The sequence below is a fragment of the Quercus lobata genome, chromosome 4 (genome assembly GCF_001633185.2).
Source record: "Quercus lobata isolate SW786 chromosome 4, ValleyOak3.0 Primary Assembly, whole genome shotgun sequence".
In the NCBI taxonomy this organism is placed as follows: Eukaryota; Viridiplantae; Streptophyta; class Magnoliopsida; order Fagales; family Fagaceae; genus Quercus; species Quercus lobata.
The window spans coordinates 91193138-91212708 of record NC_044907.1 but is presented as its reverse complement, the minus strand read 5'-3'; the positions used below and the strand labels follow the sequence as shown (position 1 = coordinate 91212708).

The following is a 19571-nucleotide window of genomic DNA, read 5'->3' as shown; positions in this document are numbered from 1 at the left end:
GAATTCCTCGACAAGTAAAATTAGAGGTTAATGCTTCAATAACTTCCACGATTAAATTTGACAAGAACAATAAAATGAATGCTTGCAGCATAAGATTGTATCATGAAATGTCCAAATTTTTATCATCTTACATTAAAAAAAAAAGTGCTTGCATCTCAAGGATTAGCGATGTTTAAATCCTATTCAGTCTGTTTGGGAGAACAATAAAACTGCATCACATACTAAGTGAATCAGAAACTCGTTTGAAAGCCCTTGTGATTTTGGAAAGGCTGAGATCTGACAATTACTACCATTGTCATCAAACTGTGGTCTTGTGCTCAGGCTTGTGAGTATACTCAAAGTCTATATGCACAAAAGCTCTCTCAATTTCAGGGAGTTGCTCCAGCTTCTCTTGCAGTGTCTCACCAATATTATGTGCTTTGTTCAGAAGCATGTCTTGTGGCAAAACTATGTCAACCTCCACAAAATAATGACAACCAAAAGTGTATGCTCTTACTGTGTCAATGTGCTTGATATCTTCATGGTGGTTCCATATCAGATATGTTAACTTTGCCAAAAATTCAGGTGGTGCTGTCCTTCCAATTAGTGCAAATACATTCTCAAAGACCGTCTTTGTCCATGTATTCATTGTATATAAAGCTATCTGCATCACAGGTTAAAAGATATCATCATGATAAGATAGAGTAAGATTCAACTCCAAGAACCCAAAAATTCCGTCTTGAGGCCACTTGGTGCCCATTTGGTATCCCAATTTGAAGTGGAATTTAATATGTACAGGTTTTTTAAACGTCAATTTTTTCCAGATACAGCTCTTTCTAAAAGCTGAAACAAGAAGCTGTACCAAACAGGAATTCTACCATGTCAAGGCATGGAGTGGCATTTTACTTTATTATTTTTTTTTTTTTTGGTTTAATTGAGTCATAAGAGTGGAAAAACCAATATTTTGTTATATTTAAAATTGGTTGCTGGTAATTGAGGAACTAAAAACTTATAGAGTAGCTGAACCCTATTATATACAGTACAGTAAAAAGGGGAAAAAAGGGGAAAAAAGGGAAGGGGGGGAGGGGGGGTATCAGTTGCATATGAACTTACTATAATAGCTCCAGTAGGGTCAATCCACCATTTATATCGAATGGCCAGGACAGCTGCTGCCAAACCAATTGAATTAGTAATAACATCGAAGAAATGATCTTGTGCATAGGCTCTAACAATTTCATTTTTAAATCTTCGACAATAGACCATGAGCGCAAACTTCACTACAGTTACGAAGCACATTATTCCAATCATCCATTTCTCCTTCTGAGGATCCTTTTCAGGCTCAGTCTGTAATCAGCACATGAAATGATGATTATATTAATCACTGATAATTGTAAAAGAATACCAAAACTAGAACTTTAGAATAACCATGCACAAGTGTTGCATTCACCAACTAAGACTGTGATCTAACTAGGATCTCATGCATTTGGGTAGTACCTCAAAACCTATGTCATCCTAAAGCACTAATAACTAAGGAAACCTTGGAGATCTGAGCTCTGACAAAACATCAAGAAGGGTGCTAATCTACAAACCCTTCTCAAATCCAACTTTGGTTAACATGTGTACAAGTCCAACTGTGCTCACCGACTCACCGCCATATATACCCTTAAATTAAGTCAAAGCAAATATGATTAAAGTTGCATACCTTATTAACGAATTGTCGACCAGACTCGAGCAGTATTTGTAATCCTAGAGTTGCCATTACTGATGCAAAAACAATGATTCCCTGCAAGCTCAATATAAATTAGTAAAATATTTGTTGTGTTATAGTATAAATGTTGTAACAAAAAGTTCAAGCAGAGTCTTGGCATATGTGATGTGATTATTAGCGTGTCTTGGGTCCGCATCCCTATAAGTCATAGTCACCCTTGAACCTAACCTACATTCAAAAACTATTCCCAAAAACCAATGCTATTTAATTTTATTCCCAAAAGAAGATTGTTTGACTGCTTTTCCATTTTATAAAAAAAAAAGTTATTATTATTCTAGAGTTTCTTTTCATTGCTTGATATGCAGAAGGAAAAAGCCAATGGTCCCTTCATTTTCTCATTTAACAAACTCTGTAAAATAAACCACTATTTTTTCCTTTGGCAAACTCAATATGACATGCTCAATATTTTGATAACATAATGAGTGTCTAAAGCATGACCTGATGAAATCTTTAGATGTGTAGTAAATTAATTTTAAACTTCTTGGAATGGAATAAATCTGTAGCCTAAACACCTAACACCATTACATTTCTCTTTATTGCTTTTCTGCTTTTCCTTCAAGCATTTGTGGATTATGATCTAGTTGAGGCACCAGCAGTAATGGTGGAAATAGCACTGCAGTATATTTCCCTCATTTATCACAACAATGCCAACGATTGGCAAAATGGAAAAAAGAAAAGCACATTCCTTGACTTCTTTGGGGCTAACTTGTTAATTAGTTTAAGATGCACAATTTCTCTCCACCAACTTCTGAGCAACCAAATGAGGCAAAGGTGCAACACTAACCAAGTACAATTGAATTCTCATTATCAGCCTTAACAACTTAAATCTATCAGAATCTGCATTTTAAAATTATCTGAAATACAAAAGATTAAGGAAACTAAAACAGTAGTCTTTTCTGCTTTACTCAGTTGGAGTTACGGTAATGGCCTGACAGAAAAGAGAAGACTATTTTTTATTATGGCAGTAAAACTTATTAAAGTAATTGCAGGAAGGTTGAGTCTAAAATTCAAATATACATTAAGTTATTTCCAAATGCACCCTCACAATTGTTGGATTAAATGACTTACCACTGGCTGCATCCTTTTTTTTCCAATTGGATAATGATACTGGTTTGGGTTTCGCATGGCATGAGAAGTGAACCACAATATAAACCCCGACAAGAGATCTAAGAGTGAATCCAAGGTAGAGGCAATAACTGCCAATGATCTGCTCTCAATAGAAGCAAAAACCTTGGCCGCAAAGAGCACAACGTTAGCTAAATTTGATATCCGGATAGCCAATCTCTCACTCTTTGCAAGCTGCTTCATCTCATCCTGAGAAAGTGTAAATGGATCAACAAAAGAAATCAGTTTCTGTTTTTCCAGGAAATGAGACAGATTTAGTTGAAAGGATATAGTTTTTTTTATTTTTTGGGCCAGGGGGGGTGGGGGCAGAGCTTGAAACCTCTGTTTGTACTCAGGAATTGGGCATGGCCTCCAGCATTTTAAGAATGTTTATGAATAAAAAATCTTATTCATAAAGAACTTCCAGTGTACTCAGGCTTCGCCCTTTTTCTTTTCAATAAAATCTTCTTACTATACAACCAAAAAAATCATTAAAGCAACCTTGCGGAACAACCAACCTCAGTTAGATTTCCAGGAGCAAAACCTGATGCAGTCATAGCCTCCATCTCAGTAAACCCTTCAAGGAGCCTTTCTTGTTTCTTGTAGTAATCAGCAACCTTGCATCGTTTCCCTGCAGTCAAGAGTACAAGTTTTACATTACATTCATCACTAATACTTGACAACAAGATGAATTAAAGCATCCAAATTCATCAAATTTTTATTTTTCATTTTCCAAAAGAACTAAACATCACACTCTTTTTTTTAAGTAAACATCACACATGTTAAGATTAAGAAAACATTTTTTTGTATGTTAAAGATTAAGAAAACATTGATTGATTATGATTATAACTATAAGCATAACGACTGAAAACAAAGGCAATATGTGAAGTGCCTTGCCAAAGCTCCAATAGGAAGTTCAAAGCTGTCAGGTTATCTATAGTTACTCTCTTTCGGTATCATCTCTTAAGAATGTGAAAGGGGTTATTCAGAAATTTAAAGCAAAAGAAATATGGAACGCCCTTGCTGTTAAATGGAAGAACCAACTACACAAGAAATTCAATCATTTAAGATATTTTTTCAATTTATTTATCCAAGTACGGTTTTTTTTTTTAATAACATATGGAACCTTTCTAAAGAAGAGCTTTTTGAACTTGCCTTTAGTCAAAAAAAAACCTACGGGCAATTGACCCCACTTGCCAAAACCAATTATTGGCTAATCCAGGGGCATTCACCCCTAAAGGGCTAAGCAATTGTAATCATAATAAAGTCGGAATAGCGGGTCAACATTCAAAAATCAATTCATTTGCATAATTTCATCTTATTTGTACAAGATTCCCTGGTAAAGGTTTTGGATTTGATGGCAATCATGCATGTCAGCTATTTTGAAGGCCAAAATCAGAAAGTTGCTTTACCAAACTAAGCTAACTAGTATATTTTCAGCAGATATGGGAAACCACACCAACCACATACTATTTCCTGATTTTAGAACAGCTGAAGAGTATAGCTAACAGATTCCATCTAAATGCTTCTTTGCACATATGAATGCCAAAGCAATATTCAATGCATCAGCAGGACCATTAAATTTCTTTGCAGCAAACTGCTGTCATACTTGAAGATCTAAAAAACACAATGGAAGGAATAAGTTGTAGCAATTTTTAACCAAAACTGATAAAACCACCCGGTTAATTAGAACTGATATGTGGAATAAGATGCGCCAATTTTTAACCAGTTCAAGTCATCAACAGAAGCTTGAGGGTTCTAATAATTTTTTAAAATGACAACAAAACAGCAATAAACAAGATCAAACTCCCTATAAGAATCATCACTGACTCGAGCAATAGACTGGTGCTTTGTTCTTAAAAACATTTTGTATGTGTTACCCCAAACAAAGCCAAATCAAGTAGAATTGCATGTGTTATATCTGGCGTGTTTTGCTTGTCTTTGCTAGCTTAGAGCACTCAAATCAGTAGGCGTATGGTAGACAAATGTGTAAAATTTACTCAGTTTTGCCTAAAAATAACTCACATCAGTTAGTATATAATTGTGTAAATTTACAAGTTTGGTATAATAACTGTATAAATTTACACCAAAACTATTCATTTTGCATTTAGTTTTTTATTCTTTCTTTACGTATCCCAAGGATGAAGAAAGAAAATGGATGGTGGTTGTGTGTGAAGAAAGACAAAAAAAAAATTTTAAATAAAGAAAAAATGATATTTTAATGATATGTAATGTAAAATAGATAATCTAATATGTGATGTTTTAAAAAGTGAGTATGTAAAATATAAAAAGTAAATTTTTATGCTAAAATAGACAAGAATTTTTGTACGAGCTTAATGCTCTTAGGTTAGAATGGTAGATTACAAATTGGGAGGAGACAACTTCTCACTTTTCTGACAATTCAATATGTGAGGAATACATTAGCTAAATGAGAATGACATTATAGATAAGAAAGAGTTGCCTTTGTTGACTTTATCTTTTCTATGAGTTCAACCTTTTGTAATGTGATGTTACAAGTCTAGTAGAGGAAGTTAAGCATTTTTGTGTTCCATGCAAACAAAAGTACAGATGTGGAAGTGAAAGAGTGTTGAGGTGTCTGAAGTGTGTAGCAAAGTCAGTTTTCTTTCCCCTAGGCCTCGCTTGAGAGTGGTGAAATCAATTGAAATGTATTTGTTAAGAATACCCTCTTCCATAAAATTTATTATTGTGTGACAAAACATCTGCAGTGCAAAATCTCAACACTACCAACCAGGTTTAGGCATAGTTTATACCCACCTAAAAGTAAAACAATCACCAAACTTTGATTAAAATAGGACACAAGAAGCAATCACCAAATTCAACATGCCTCTTTTTCTAGCAGTCAGGAACTTCCACTTTTTACACCCACCACCACCAAAAAAAAAAAAAACACCTAAAAACTGAACATTCACAATTTGAATCAAGTTTTAATAATTTTTTTTTCCTTTTTTTACAACTATTTCTGCAGTTTTCCAATTCATAAACCAGAGGCATATAACTTAACAATTCTTTGATGATTTTTAACTATTTAACTTTCTTACTACTATTGAAACTTTTTCAACCAATTATTTACAATTAAAGAACCCATTTCAATCAATAACTAAATTAACAAACACTAGGCTTAAAAAAAATGTATTAGACTTCCTTAACATCTAAAAGGGACCACTAGTACCTAACTAAAGAGGCAAGGAACCTTTCTTATTGTGTAAGAGAGCATTAGTTTTCTGCTGGACCAATTGTTCCACATGCCTAAGCTTAAGTGAACGCATCACATATTTGATACCAAAACAAACAGCTAATTTATGTGGTACTTGCGTGCCCGTGACTTGTTTCTTATCTACAGTCCTTGTCATAAGAATTCCATTCCATAAATGGGCGCCACGTAATGTTTAATCTTCCCAAATGTAGTCAGTAATGACCACATACACATCTATTGTGTTTTTATGTAAATTGTGCCACACAAATGAACCTACCACGTGATCGATCACCTAAAGAAACATGGAAGATGGTCCAAAATTCAAGCAAAAGCGACCTCCACGTTATCAAAAAACACACTTTCTTTTTTTGGTGTACAGATCTCCATATCCTTTACCTAAAAGTCCATTTACTAGGCGCCTAATATGAATTTGACACTTAAGATGTGAAGCTGACAACTGCCATAAATGGTTTGCAGAGTGAGCCAAGCCCACAAGGCAAGTGGCAGAAAAATCAAAACCATGAAAAAGAACAAAAAATCTAGTGCCATAACCTTATGTACCACAATCCGATGTAGAGAGAAAAATATTGGGTTACGTGAAAGTGATAAACAGTAAATCTCAGTCGGCATAAAATAATTGTGAAAAAGTTGTTACAATTGATGCCGCCTCAGACCAAAAAGAAAAGGTTAAGTCACATAAGCCAAAGGAAAAAGCTTAGGTATACTTTATTTTCTGTATACCTTTTTTAAAAAGAACAAAACTTTTCAAAACACTACAGTAAATTGTTCACTGCATCTAAGAAATTTTATTTAATTTCGTTGTTTAATTTATATAAGAGTTTTATATAAAGTGTTCCCCTAAAGCCAAAAATCATTTAACATATAAAAATTAAATCAGAACTCGGCTGAGTCGACTCAGTTAACAACCCCAAAAAATCAGCTTTCATTAAACAAAGAACATCTCTGTTTCTCAATAGAGATTGAACAACATCTATGAAAAGAAGAAGAAGAAGAAGTAAAAACACAACTTTTTTTGACTTTTTTCTGTGCAAGATTCAAATTCCAGGTTTTTTTTTTTTTTTACTTGTCAAAAAAATAAAAATAAAATAAAATAAAAACCTGGGTTTTGAATCTTGCACAGAAAAAAGCCAAAAAAATAAACTAAAAATAGCAACTTTAATTTTATATTGACGTTGCCTGGCCATCATAAAACTCTTGGTGCTTAACTTTGCTCCCTTTTTCATTGAACTTTATGCATATACAAGCTAAAACAAAAAAGCAAATACCTTTTTGAGCATAATATCAAATATATAATAAACACGTATATAAGTATATACATAAGCTGCTTGACTGAGAAAATTCTGAAAGCAAAAATAATATCTTTGAACAAAATTGCATCTGGGTCTTGAATCTTGGTAAGAAAAGAAAAAAAAAAAAACCAAAAGCAAAACTTTCATTCTATATTAACATATGGCCTGGCCATTATAAAACTCACCAAAAACAACAAAAAACAAAAAAGCAAAAACCCTTTTGAAAATAGTATCAAAAATATTATACATATATACATAAGGATTTGTGAAGAGGGCTGACCTGTGGTACGACGAAAGCGGCGCAGAATGAAGGAGCCACGTTCATCTCTTCTTGGAGGCAGTACAGGAAACTCTTGCAGGTTTAGCCTCCATGACCCGTCTGCTGGCAAAAGAGGCTCCCTTCTGCTCTCAATGTTTTCCTCCACCGTGCCTCTCTTTCCATCGTCCATCACTCTCTCTCTCTCACTCTCACTCTCACTCTCTCTCTCTCTCTCTCTCTCTCTCTCTCTCTCTCTCAAAAAAATAAAATAAAAACACTGTCCTTCGTTGAGCTTTTGGTTTTTTTATTTTTTTATTTTTTTGGCTTGAATGAGAATCACAAAACATGTGAATGGCTTTAAAGTGGCACAATCTATACTACAACTCATATATAGCAACTCGTATATAGCGGGTTGTGAGCAGAAAAGAGGTGACCATAAAAATCTACCGTCATCCACGTGAGCGAATTGTATTACAAGATATTCAACTTTAGGTGGCAGAAGCAATATTCTTTTGATAGTATGTTTGCCAAGTGACAGGCATAAAGAGAAAGTATTTATTAATTTACTACTTTCTATTTTGGACGTTTGTAAATAAATTACATGTTTTGACTTCTTCTTTAAACTGTTGTGGTCTATTTTAAGAATGTATATATTTTCATTAAACATTTAGATTCTTTACACTTTTCAAAGTATCAAGATTCTCGATTCTAAAAATAAATAAATAAATACTACCTGATTCTTGATTTTTTAAATGACATGTATCTTGAGCACACATATGGACTTGTAAAAACTATTGCAAAAAAAATTACAATAATACTACAATACAATTCTAAAAGTAGAATTACACTGCAACTCAATTTTTTTAAAACAAAATTAATATTTTATTCATTTATTTTATCAATTCTTCTCTCTTTTACTGGGTTTTTGGGTCGTGGATTTTTGTTTTTATTTGAGTTTTGAGATATATTATTTTATTGTGTATAAATATTATTTTAATGTGTTGTATTGTAAAATAAAAGTTGAGATGCTGAGAGTATTGTAAAATTGTATGATATAATTGATAAAGTAACTTTTTGGAATAGTAAAATAAGATGGGATAGAATTTTATGATATGAATGCTCTAAGCATTAACAACAAGTATGTCAAATGCTAAATATTTAGCATTTGAGATATTGAAAAAATATTAAATTTTCAAGTGATATATATATATATATATATTGTACATGTAGTAGGTCAAAAATATATTTTGTTTTTTGCTAAAATAAATTATGAGTAATGTCATTATAAACATGTTCACACTTTAAAATTAGGTTATAATATAGTTTTTTTTGCAATGGGTTATAATATAGTTAATTATATTTCCTTACACACTTCACAATGGTATTTAGCATTAAAAAAAGTTTAGTTTCAAATCAGTTTGGAGCTATCTTCCTCCAATCCATGTGACGATTGAAAATATCATTCTATGTAGTTTTAGTTATATGAAGAAATTATCAACAACAAAAAAAAAGTAATCTACATGGCACATTGTGTAGAATAAAAAATTTAAAAAAATAAATCTCAAAGTTGAAATGGTCTCTCAAATATCATTTTTTTTTTCAGTATTTTGAAAATTGTTCCTAAAAGTGGAAGCCAAACACATATAATGTAAAAATTATTCTTTGAAAACTAGTTTCACATTCAAATTTTTGAAAATTATTTTTGTGGGGCCCAAATGATTTATGGGCCAGGCCCATCTACCCGGGGAGAATCCGAAGGCCCAAGCCGAGGAGGGCTATGGCCCAAGCTCGACAAAATAGCCTTTGGATACCGCCGAGGACAGCTCAGTCCTCGGCAGACCCAAAGTCCCCCCTGAAAGAAGGGTAAAAACGGTATAGGACTGAAACTAGGAAGAAAGATCTAAAATATCCAGGGAAAGCTGCCCTTACTGCCATTCAACGCTCTGAACCTGACAGAGCCGCATTCTTTGGCTTTTACAACCACCCCCAACGACTTTGAATATGGGCTGATGGGACAAGTATCAATCTTGGAAAGGTTGATCCTCTACGTGGACGAAGGACAATGAACACAAAAAAAGATAAAAGGAAAAACAAGTAACCTAAAGAGGGGGTTGGGAAAAATGGCCAAAAACCAGAGCCTCCCAGCCCACCTCCAGGAGAAAGACTCCAGGGGTGAAGGAAAACTTAAACTTGTACGAACACCGCGAAAAACCCACCGCCTGTCAACCAGGGCCTAGCCTTCCAAACCCACGTTCTACAAATGATATTGTTAGGGGCCTTTTTACGTGCGAACCCGACACTGTTACGGTCCGCCACAAATCGCGTCCTTACAATTGGCGCCGTCTGTGGGAAAGGCTTGCGTGTTGGTATAGGATGTGGGTCGATAGAGTTTCTTCGTTATTTCTAACCGTTGGTTATAGAGTTCTAGTACAAAGTTCTGCTAGGGGCTACGTTTCTTGACTAGGAGCTTGGCTGAGGAGCTAACTTTCTTAAAGCCAAGGTCCCCCGTAAAGAGCAAACTAGGCACTTGATAGCGTTAATCGTATGGATAAACTCTAGGGGCTTGGTTGAGGAGCTAACTCCCATAAAGCCAAGATCCCACACAAAGAGAAAACTAGGTTTTGGATAGAACCAAGGCATTGCATGGTCCACGGACTCAAGCCTATGGGGAAACCAACTACCTGGATGAGGAAAACTAGGTTTTGGACAGAACCAAGGCATTGCATGGTCCACGGACTCAAGCCTATGGGGAAACCAACTACCTGGATGAGGAAAACTAGGTTTTGGACAGAACCAAGGCATTGCATGTCCTCGGACTCAAGCCTATGGGGAAACCAACTACCTGGATGAGGAAAACTAGGTTTTGGACAGAACCAAGGCATTGCATGGTCCACGGACTCAAGCCTATGGGGAAACCAACTACTTGGATGAGGAAAACTAGGTTTTGGACAGAACCAGGGCATTGCATGGTCCACGGACTCAAGCCTATGGGGAAACCAACTACCTGGATGAGGAAAACTAGGTTTTGGACAGAACCAAGGCATTGCATGGTCCTCGGACTCAAGCCTATGGGGAAACCAACTACCTGGATGAGGAACCAACTATCTAAAAAAAAAACTATGGCACATAAATCTTGAAATCCATCCGAAGAGAACTCCGCGTTAATAGATAGGTTAATACCTTGATTGCGCGGATTCCTCAATCTACCCTCTGATCCCTAGTATCAAAGGGGTTGATGCGATACGGCGCAACATATTACCCAAAAGCACAACCAAAGCCCCTCGCTACTCAGCTACCCTCTCGGACGAATGACTTAGAGTTTATCGTTCTCGGACATCGCTCTAGCATGCATCGCGCAGCACTCAGCGGTTATCCCGGTTAGTTCCAAGAGTTTAATTTATTGATGATTAACCTTGTTATGCTCGATAATATTTGTAAGTTTAAACTAGTAGGAATCTGTGTTAAGGCATTTTTCTGCCTAGAATATCATTAAGGGCAAGCTTATATTTAATATTCATGCATAAAGTAGTGGTTACGGAGAAGAAAGATATGTATAGAGAAATAGACACATATTTTATTAAGACAAAGAAACAGTACAGTGTACAATGAAAAGCTGAAACAAAGCCTACATTGAACCTAACTACGTAAGTAACGAAAAATACAAGAGAGTGAAGATAAAGCCGAGGAGGTAGCACAGAGGAGAAGTTGGCTACTGCCTCGAGACCTTATTCCTCCTCAATGCTTTTGCACGCCCATAACTCAGGCAGCAAAAGAGCCCAACCTGGGGCCTGCACCGGTACAGAAAAGGTGCAGGGAACCTGACCTCAGGCTAACACCATCTACAGAAAAGGTGCGGGGAGCCGGAAGTTGGGGAGCCCCCGCAAAAATTTGCTTGCTACAAGGCAGACGGCACTGATGGCGGAAATTCCTTTTTCTGACATACCAAAAATCTGGCATGACCAGAACCTGCTTCGGATTTTGGCTAAAAGAAGGAGGAATACCATCTTCCTCCTGCCAAGACGAAGGACTGGCTTGAATCTGTGTCATCCTTGTCCATACCATATCACCTTGAGGATTCGGTGCCTCTGAAGCGGGCGGAGACCTTTCATCCCCATCCGCACCTCAAACATCTTGCTTTGAAGCAGTGGCACTAGAAAGAGAGATCGCGGATATGGAAGAAATATGGTTCTGAAGGGAACAGGAGAGTTCATGTGCAAGTGAAGTGACCCCCTATCCCATTTATACCCAGAAGTAAACCGGTGGCATTTAATTCACGCAGCGTCCCAAGGAACGCTACAGACAAAACGTCTTTGGCTCGATTTCCAACGTCGTCTGCAGCCCTGAGGTTAAAGGAGTCTCGAGAAGGCGCACCTCGAACACTGGGACGCCAAAAAGTACCGCGTGATCAAAGACTATGGAAATACCTCTTAATTTGTGGGTCCAGTAAATTCGCGGCCCAGGCCCGTTCAGCATATGGGCCCAAGGACAGAACCAAGGCCTTGTATGGTCCTCGGACTCAAGCCTATGGGGAAACCAAGTACAAAAATGAAAAAATCACAAGTTTTGGACAGAACCAAGGCCTTGCATGGTCCTCGGACTCAAGCCTATGGGGAAACCAAGTACAAAAACGAAAAAATCACAAGTTTTGGACAGAACCAAGGCCTTGCATGGTCCTCGGACTCAAGCCTATGGGGAAACCAAGTACAAAAACGAAAAAATCACAAGTTTTGGACAGAACCAAGGCCTTGCATGGTCCTCGGACTCAAGCCTATGGGGAAACCAAGTACGAAAAAGAAAAAATCACAAGTTTTGGACAGAACCAAGGCCTTGTATGGTCCTCGGACCCAGGCCAATGGGGAAACCAAATACTTGGACAAGGAAAGATTTGAATTTTGTAAGATGGGTTACTTGATAAAAATGTCAGGTCACTTCATCCACGGCTTAAACACCATAAAAAGGTTAAGACCAATAAAGTTGTGAGGAAGGTGGTGAAACGCCCCAGCATTTAGTCGTATAAGAAGGCTGTTCATTTGGTGGGTGAGATATCTTCAAATGGTTATTCCTCACACGGCATCAAACCTTCGTTTTACTCCTCGGCTAGCATGGGGTAAGTATTACTTTTCACTGGTCGGCCTTATTGTGCCAAGCGTTTCTATTAAAGTTATGGCGACATCTTTTTATTATCAAGTATTTTGGTCTTAGTCGTCATTGATTTAGATGCTATATTATTGTGCCGAGCAGCGTTTGTAAATTTAAAAAAAGAAAAGAAAAGAAAAGGCATAGAGACAAAACATGCGAGATAAAATAACAACAATTTTTATTAATACGAAAAATTATTACAACGTACAAAGAGGGGCTCAAACGAGCCTATACAAAATGAGAACTGCCTAAGCAACAATTACACCCGTAGTACAGATAAGTAAACTGTCAGGCGTCTTTTAAACTCGTCTTCAAAGTCTCTCCAATCTCTGCCTCAATACTGCTCATATTACGATAAGAACCTTCTTTGAAAAAAAAATGAAGGAGAAGGAAATAGTAAGGAAGAAATCAATGAAGAAGATGGAGGAGATGAATGAAGAAGATGGAGGACATGAGTAAAGAAGGAGGAGAAGAAGAGAGAAGAGATGAAAAGAAAGAAAAAGGAGCAAAAGAGGGAGAAGTGAAAGCACCAGGATGGAACTGGTGCTGGGAAGACTAAGAAAGGGAGACGGAGGATAGCACCAGTGAAGGAAGAGAGGAAGAAGTAGAGACACTTAGTCCCTGCCTCGATCCTGACTCCCAACACACTGGAGCCATACTAGGTATGCTCATAGGAGAGCGGTTGGTACTGATGATGGGTGTTCTCGACTCAGTCACGCCGAAAGTTTGACGTGACAAGTCCCTGCTTCGGATTTTGACTGAAAGAAGGGTGAGGTTGATTTTGAGTCTTCGCCATCCCTGTCCCGATCGAGCCATAATGAGCTTTATTGGAACATGGCGTTTATGGGAGGGGTTTGGCTCCTGCATCACTCGTTGTTATGATATAGTGTATCACGATTTAGTTTGTGAACCGGTGGGTAAAATGAACCCTAGGGGAGGCCAAGTATTTCAAATCTCAGAAGGATGAGAAGGAATTCTTTACAAAAACAATAACCTCCTCCCTTCCTTCTTATACAGAGGGTCGAGCGGGAGACATTTAATAGGTTCAGATCTCCAAAGGAATCTGCCAACACAAACATGCCGGTTCCGTTTTTCCACCCCATCAAAACAAACCGCCGAATTAAAGTAGTCTCGTAAATAGTGGTCATTAAAAGCACGTTTTGGGGAAACCCAAACGATAAGAGCGCATCAAGCGCGAAATCAAAAACTGTCTCACAGACCGGCGCATTTCTCGGACAGATGAAGAGCCGCCAGCATTATTAATAGGCCAAATTGATTGGGCCGTGGGAAGAGGTTCGGCATCACCGAAACCCCCCTTTCCAACCAAGAGGTTGGACAGCCGGGTTTTGAGGGGCTATTGTGACCCAAATGATTTATGGGTCATGTCCATCTACCCGGGGAGAATCCGAAGGCCCAAGCCGAGGAGGGCTATGGCTCAAGCTCGACAAAATAGCCTTTGGATACCGCCGAGGACAGCTCAGTCCTCGGCAGACCCAAAGTCCCCCCTGAAAGAAGGGTAAAAACGGTATAGGACTGAAACTAGGAAGAAAGATCTAAAATATCCAGGGAAAGCTGCCCTTACTGCCATTCAACGCTCTGAACCTGACAGAGCCGCATTCTTTGGCTTTTACAACCACCCCCAACGACTTTGAATATGGGCTGATGGGACAAGTATCAATCTTGGAAAGGTTGATCCTATACGTGGACGAAGGACAATGAACACAAAAAAAGATAAAAGGAAAAACAAGTAACCTAAAGAGGGGGTTGGGAAAAATGGCCAAAAACTAGAGCCTCCCAGCCCACCTCCAGGAGAAAGACTCCAGGGGTGAAGGAAAACTTAAACTTGTACGAACACCGCGAAAAACCCACCGCCTGTCGACCAGGGCCTACCCTTCCAAACCCATGCTCTACAAATGATATTGTTAGGGGCCTTTTTACGTGCGAACCCGACACTGTTACGGTCCGCCACGAATCGCGTCCTTACAATTTTCATATTGTTTTGGAAAAAAAAATTCCTCCTACTAAATAGGCCTTAAATGTTTTCATATTTAAATATAATTACAACCTAGATGAAATAAGGATAAGGTGTAAAAAGTATTCAAATTAATATATATATATATATATATATATATATAAAATAAAAAATAAACTTTTAAATATAACTCTATATCTTAACTATGAAACTATACTTATTTGACACATTCTCACAAATATTAATTTGAACAAAACAAAATCATTACACAATGGGAATATAATTTTTTTTTTAAATGATCAGATATTATTTTCGTCCCTAAAGTTTGCATGAATTTCGTTTACCGTCTCTAAACTTTAAAAAGTTTGTTTTTCATTCTTAAACTATTGAAAATATTTCACTTTCTATCATTAAACATGTACATGAAGAAATTATTCACTCTAGTGGTGCAAAGGCTAGTTTAACTTATGTGATTATATATAGGGCCCCCTACACACACACATGTCCCCCTACACACACACACATGTGTGTGTGGGGGGCCCTGCCCAAGTTGGATGAGAATGGGCTGAAATGGAAGCCCAATACAACTAATTTTGTAGAGGTGGTTAGTCGAGGTCAAACATTTTTGCCCTGACAACTGCGGTTCAATAATTAGAGAAAGGAGGTTGGCAAAGACAACAATTTAAGTTAAGAGTTATGACAAAGAAAAGAGAAATTCTTATTTAAGTTTTTCCTCAGGCTAGCCGAGGAGCAATAGTTCTTAGGATGTACACTTTTTGGTTTTACAATTCTTAATTTTCCTCTATATTTCTCGATTTCTTAATTTGGAGTTTTTCCGATCCCCCTTCCGGGAGGATATTCTCTCCCATATATAGCTACTTGAATTGCATCTCAACCTTCCACTTTGATGGTCGTTGATCTCTCCTTAGATACTTGTCTCATTGCTGCCTTGCTAATAGTGGTGGAGTAGGCTGCAAGCTGTGGGAGCATTGTTCAGGGGTTATTCTGCCATTAATGCAGTAGGCTGAGTTAGTATAGTGCATGAAATGTGGAGGTGATGGATGCTTTATCTAGAAACCTCCTTCTTCCCTTACTTGCACATCACTACTTCCTTCCTCAGCCTTCAACCTTATGACCTTGGTGGCTTGTCTTCAGTATCCCAAGGAGTATCTACTTCTCAAGCTCTTCGAGCGAGCCGCCCTCCTTGGTTTCTCTAACTGGGTTATCCTGACTAGACTAGGCCTGATTTGATGAATAGTTGGGCCCAATTTCTCCCATGGTGGATTCCACTCGATGATCTTCTTTCTTCAGGCTTCCTCATCCCACAATATAATGGTACTTTTTATAGCCATGATACAATCTTACTTTAAAAAAATAAAATAAAACAAGAAATAAATATCCCAACTCCATAATTTTGTATGTTTTGTCACATTGTAGACTTGTGCAGTTGTGCATAACTGCATACCATTTATTTGTTTGCTTTTTTTTTTTTTTTTTTTTTTTTTTTTTCCAATCGAATGGAACTTCTCTCCTTTTAACCCCATGTGTATGTGAAGGTTTTATTGTATATCGTGACTGCAACTTGCAATTGACAATACAGAAATTAAAAATTATTTTCCATGGGTCGGTAGCACCATTGAAGCATATTCTATTCAATGGCGGAGCCACATTGGGACCCAAGGGGGCCTTGGCCCCCCCCCCCCCAAAATATTTGAAAAAATTAGTATATATATAGTAGAGTTATTTTAATAAAGAAATGTTATATTCACAATATTTTTACAATAAAGTTTAAGTGATAAGTTATTATTGGCTGTTACATATGCGCAAAAAAGTTATTTAGTTGTGGATTAAAATTAGAACTAATAATAACTTACCATTTAGGATTTATTGTGAAATTGTTGTGAAAATATTGTAGAGGTAGCACTTAAATAATTTTCCTCCACTACATAACCATGTGTGTGGTTAAAATACTTCCTGCAAAAGCAGTTGTGTAGCTGCGTAGGCTACTCTCACTTTCTCATATTTTTATTTGTTCTTAAAATATTAAATAATCAATGTATCATAACATCATAAATGTATAAGATTAAAATATATTATTTTTATCATTTTATTTATATATAAAATAATCTAACATGTATTTGGTTGTAGTTATAGCTATTTTTTTTATATTGAAATTTGAATGATTGTTTGTCTTTTATTTAAAAATCTTTAAATTATTAGTATTTTTTAAAATTTTAGTCATTATATTTAATGGGTGATAATTTAATTTGAAAAATCTAGGTTTATGGACAAGTTTAGGAGTTGGTAATTCAAAAATAATATACTTTTGGGTTTTGATTATTAAATTGTATGTACATTACTATTAGTATGAATATAATTAATATATACACAGAAATAATTAATTGTCTAATTTTATATTTGGCCCCTCAAAATATAAATTTCTGGCTCCGCCACTAATTCTATTAATCTTATGATCTTTGTCTATTTTTTGGCACGTTGTGATGAGCTACATTCACAAAAATAAATGAAAGTTACAAGGGGATATGAAGCTTTTTCTGAGTAGGAATATAAAATAAAGATCAAAACATTTGATATAGATACGCATTTCAGATTTTTATTGATGATTATTACCGGGAATCTTTTCAGCCAAAAGAAAACACTTTTTCTTGCAAGTAATGATTCGGGTCATTATTCAAATGTAAAGTAATGATTTTTTTTTTTTTTTTTTCAAAGATTGAAATGAATGAAGTAATGATGTGGATTAAGAAATACGATACAGTATGTGATATTGTGATCTTAAAATAGGCAAAGGCAAGAAAATCAAAATGCAATATGGCTCGTTTAATTTTGGCTTGGTGGCAAAGAATGCCTCAAGATTTTTATTACCTAACAAAATGAACTCCTTGAACCAATCATGCTTCTTCTTTTTTTTTTAGAGAATCAATCATTCTTTGTTAGGTAACGGGTCTAAGACTCTAATGACCCATGCAGTTTGAGGGGTCGGAATCTCGTTTAATCTTGGCTTGGTGGCAAAGAATGCCTCAAGATTTTTATTACCTAACAAAATGAACTCCTTGAACTAATCATGCCTTTTTTTTTTTTGGAGAATCAATCATCCTTTGTTAGGTAACGAGTCTAATGACCCATGCAGTTTGAGGGGTCGGAATTTCAGCCCCCAACTTCATCAACCACCCCATATTTATGGAGAGAAAGTGGTGTTTGGCCCAAAGCCATTGGCACCTTGGTATCTGTTTTGTAAATAGTTTTAATTTTTTACTTTTTCCTTGTTGAAAACATTTTTTAAACACAACTATTTTTTTAAAAGGAGTTAATTTTTTTTTTATGCGTTTGAGATGGGATGATAGGCCGCATTTAGCCCTTTTATTTTTTCCTATTATTTGTAGGTAAACAGTAAAGGAGAGTATAAAAAGAAAATGTAATCTAATAGTGAATTTGTAAAAATTTACTTCCAATAAAAAATTATTGAATAAGATTATAATTTTAGACTACAATTAATTTTGTAGCTAAACTTTATCCATATAAAATTACTGCTTATTGAAGAGTGTGATGTATATTGCTTAGATTTACACTCTTTCAATATTCATGCCTTTTTATTTCTTGAGATAATTGCCTATGTCATTCACAAGTCATCTTAGGGTAAATTTCTATAATATAGATTTTCATATGTTATGTATTCAAATGTCATCCTAAAATAGACTCATTTATGTCATACATTCACATGTCATCCTATGATAGATTCACATGCACGTGCATCCACATATCACTTTAGGGTAGATTTGTATGTCATGCATTTACATGCTTATGCATTTGCACTTGTTCAATTTATACCTGCCAACATATACAATAACTCTTTTTCAAAACCCAAATGTCAAATTCTTTATTATTTAAATGGTGAAATTTAGGCTTAATTTCAAAACAATGTATTATCCTTTGGGATAGGCATCATAGGATGTCTAACATTTTCATCATGTGTAACTGAGCTTCTAAATCCATTTCTTAAGATTCAAAACATTTTTTTTCCTATTTTATCTTAGGGGCCTTTAGCTTTTATTAGTTAATTTATAAAATAAAGTTGTGAGAGCCAGTTAGCCAGAAGGTACTGTTAAAACTGTACGAATTGGGCCTATGGCCCAATCCGAGGATATTTACTAGTCCGAGAATGATCAAATAAGGTTATTATGGGAATGGTAGAAGAAGAAGAAATAAGGATTGTATATGATAGTCCAAAATATGTCCGAGGAGAAAAGTCATCTCAAAAATAGAGATCCGAGGTTAATAGAAATATCCTATCATCCTAAACATCCTTCAAGGTTGCATCACGGTTAAAAGTCAGACATTGGATAAGGAAGGAGTAGAAGGAGCCAACAAATATTTACAAAAACTGCTACCTCCACATTAAATGCATCCCAGCTAACTCTCTAACAGCATTAATGTGGAGGTGATACCTGAACAGTGGTGAAACAGCCTTACAACTACTAGTTGAAGGTTCTGGGAGGTGTTGGATGGGATAAGGAGTTCCTAGAACCTATCCTACACGTGTATGATAGGGATGTTACCAAAATTATAGTATATAGCATAGAAAGGTGGCCTAAAGGAAGGGGATTGGAAAAACCAATAAATCTTTGTAATAATCCTTTGAACTCTTGTAACCTTGTTCATCAACTTGACATTATAACATAGCTCCTAGGACTGTGCCGAGGACAGATTTTCTTACCTTACTTGTGTTTAATGTTCTTAAATCAACAACCGTTATTGTCTTACTTACTGAATAGAACTAGTTCTTTCACCCACGCTCTACAAATTCA

General features: G+C 36.2%; 1 protein-coding gene across 2 annotated transcripts; it reads right to left on the bottom strand.

The window, feature by feature from the left end:
- Window positions 1-9: 9 nt before the first annotated feature.
- Window positions 10-7890, bottom strand: LOC115986760 (metal tolerance protein 10-like). Of its 2 annotated transcripts, none has more exons than XM_031110031.1 (6): window positions 7656-7890; window positions 3370-3482; window positions 2816-3061; window positions 1682-1762; window positions 1093-1323; window positions 10-643 (listed from the first exon to the last, which is right to left on the bottom strand). In XM_031110031.1, the coding sequence occupies exons 1-6, from the start codon at window positions 7822-7824 to the stop codon at window positions 299-301; spliced, it is 1185 nt and encodes a 394-aa protein (XP_030965891.1). In that variant the 5' UTR covers window positions 7825-7890; the 3' UTR covers window positions 10-298. The 2 variants fall into 2 exon arrangements, with proteins under 2 accessions (XP_030965891.1, XP_030965892.1); XM_031110032.1 differs by lacking the exon at window positions 7656-7890 and adding an exon at window positions 6042-6138 and having other exon boundaries at window positions 299-643.
- Window positions 7891-19571: the final 11681 nt, after the last annotated feature.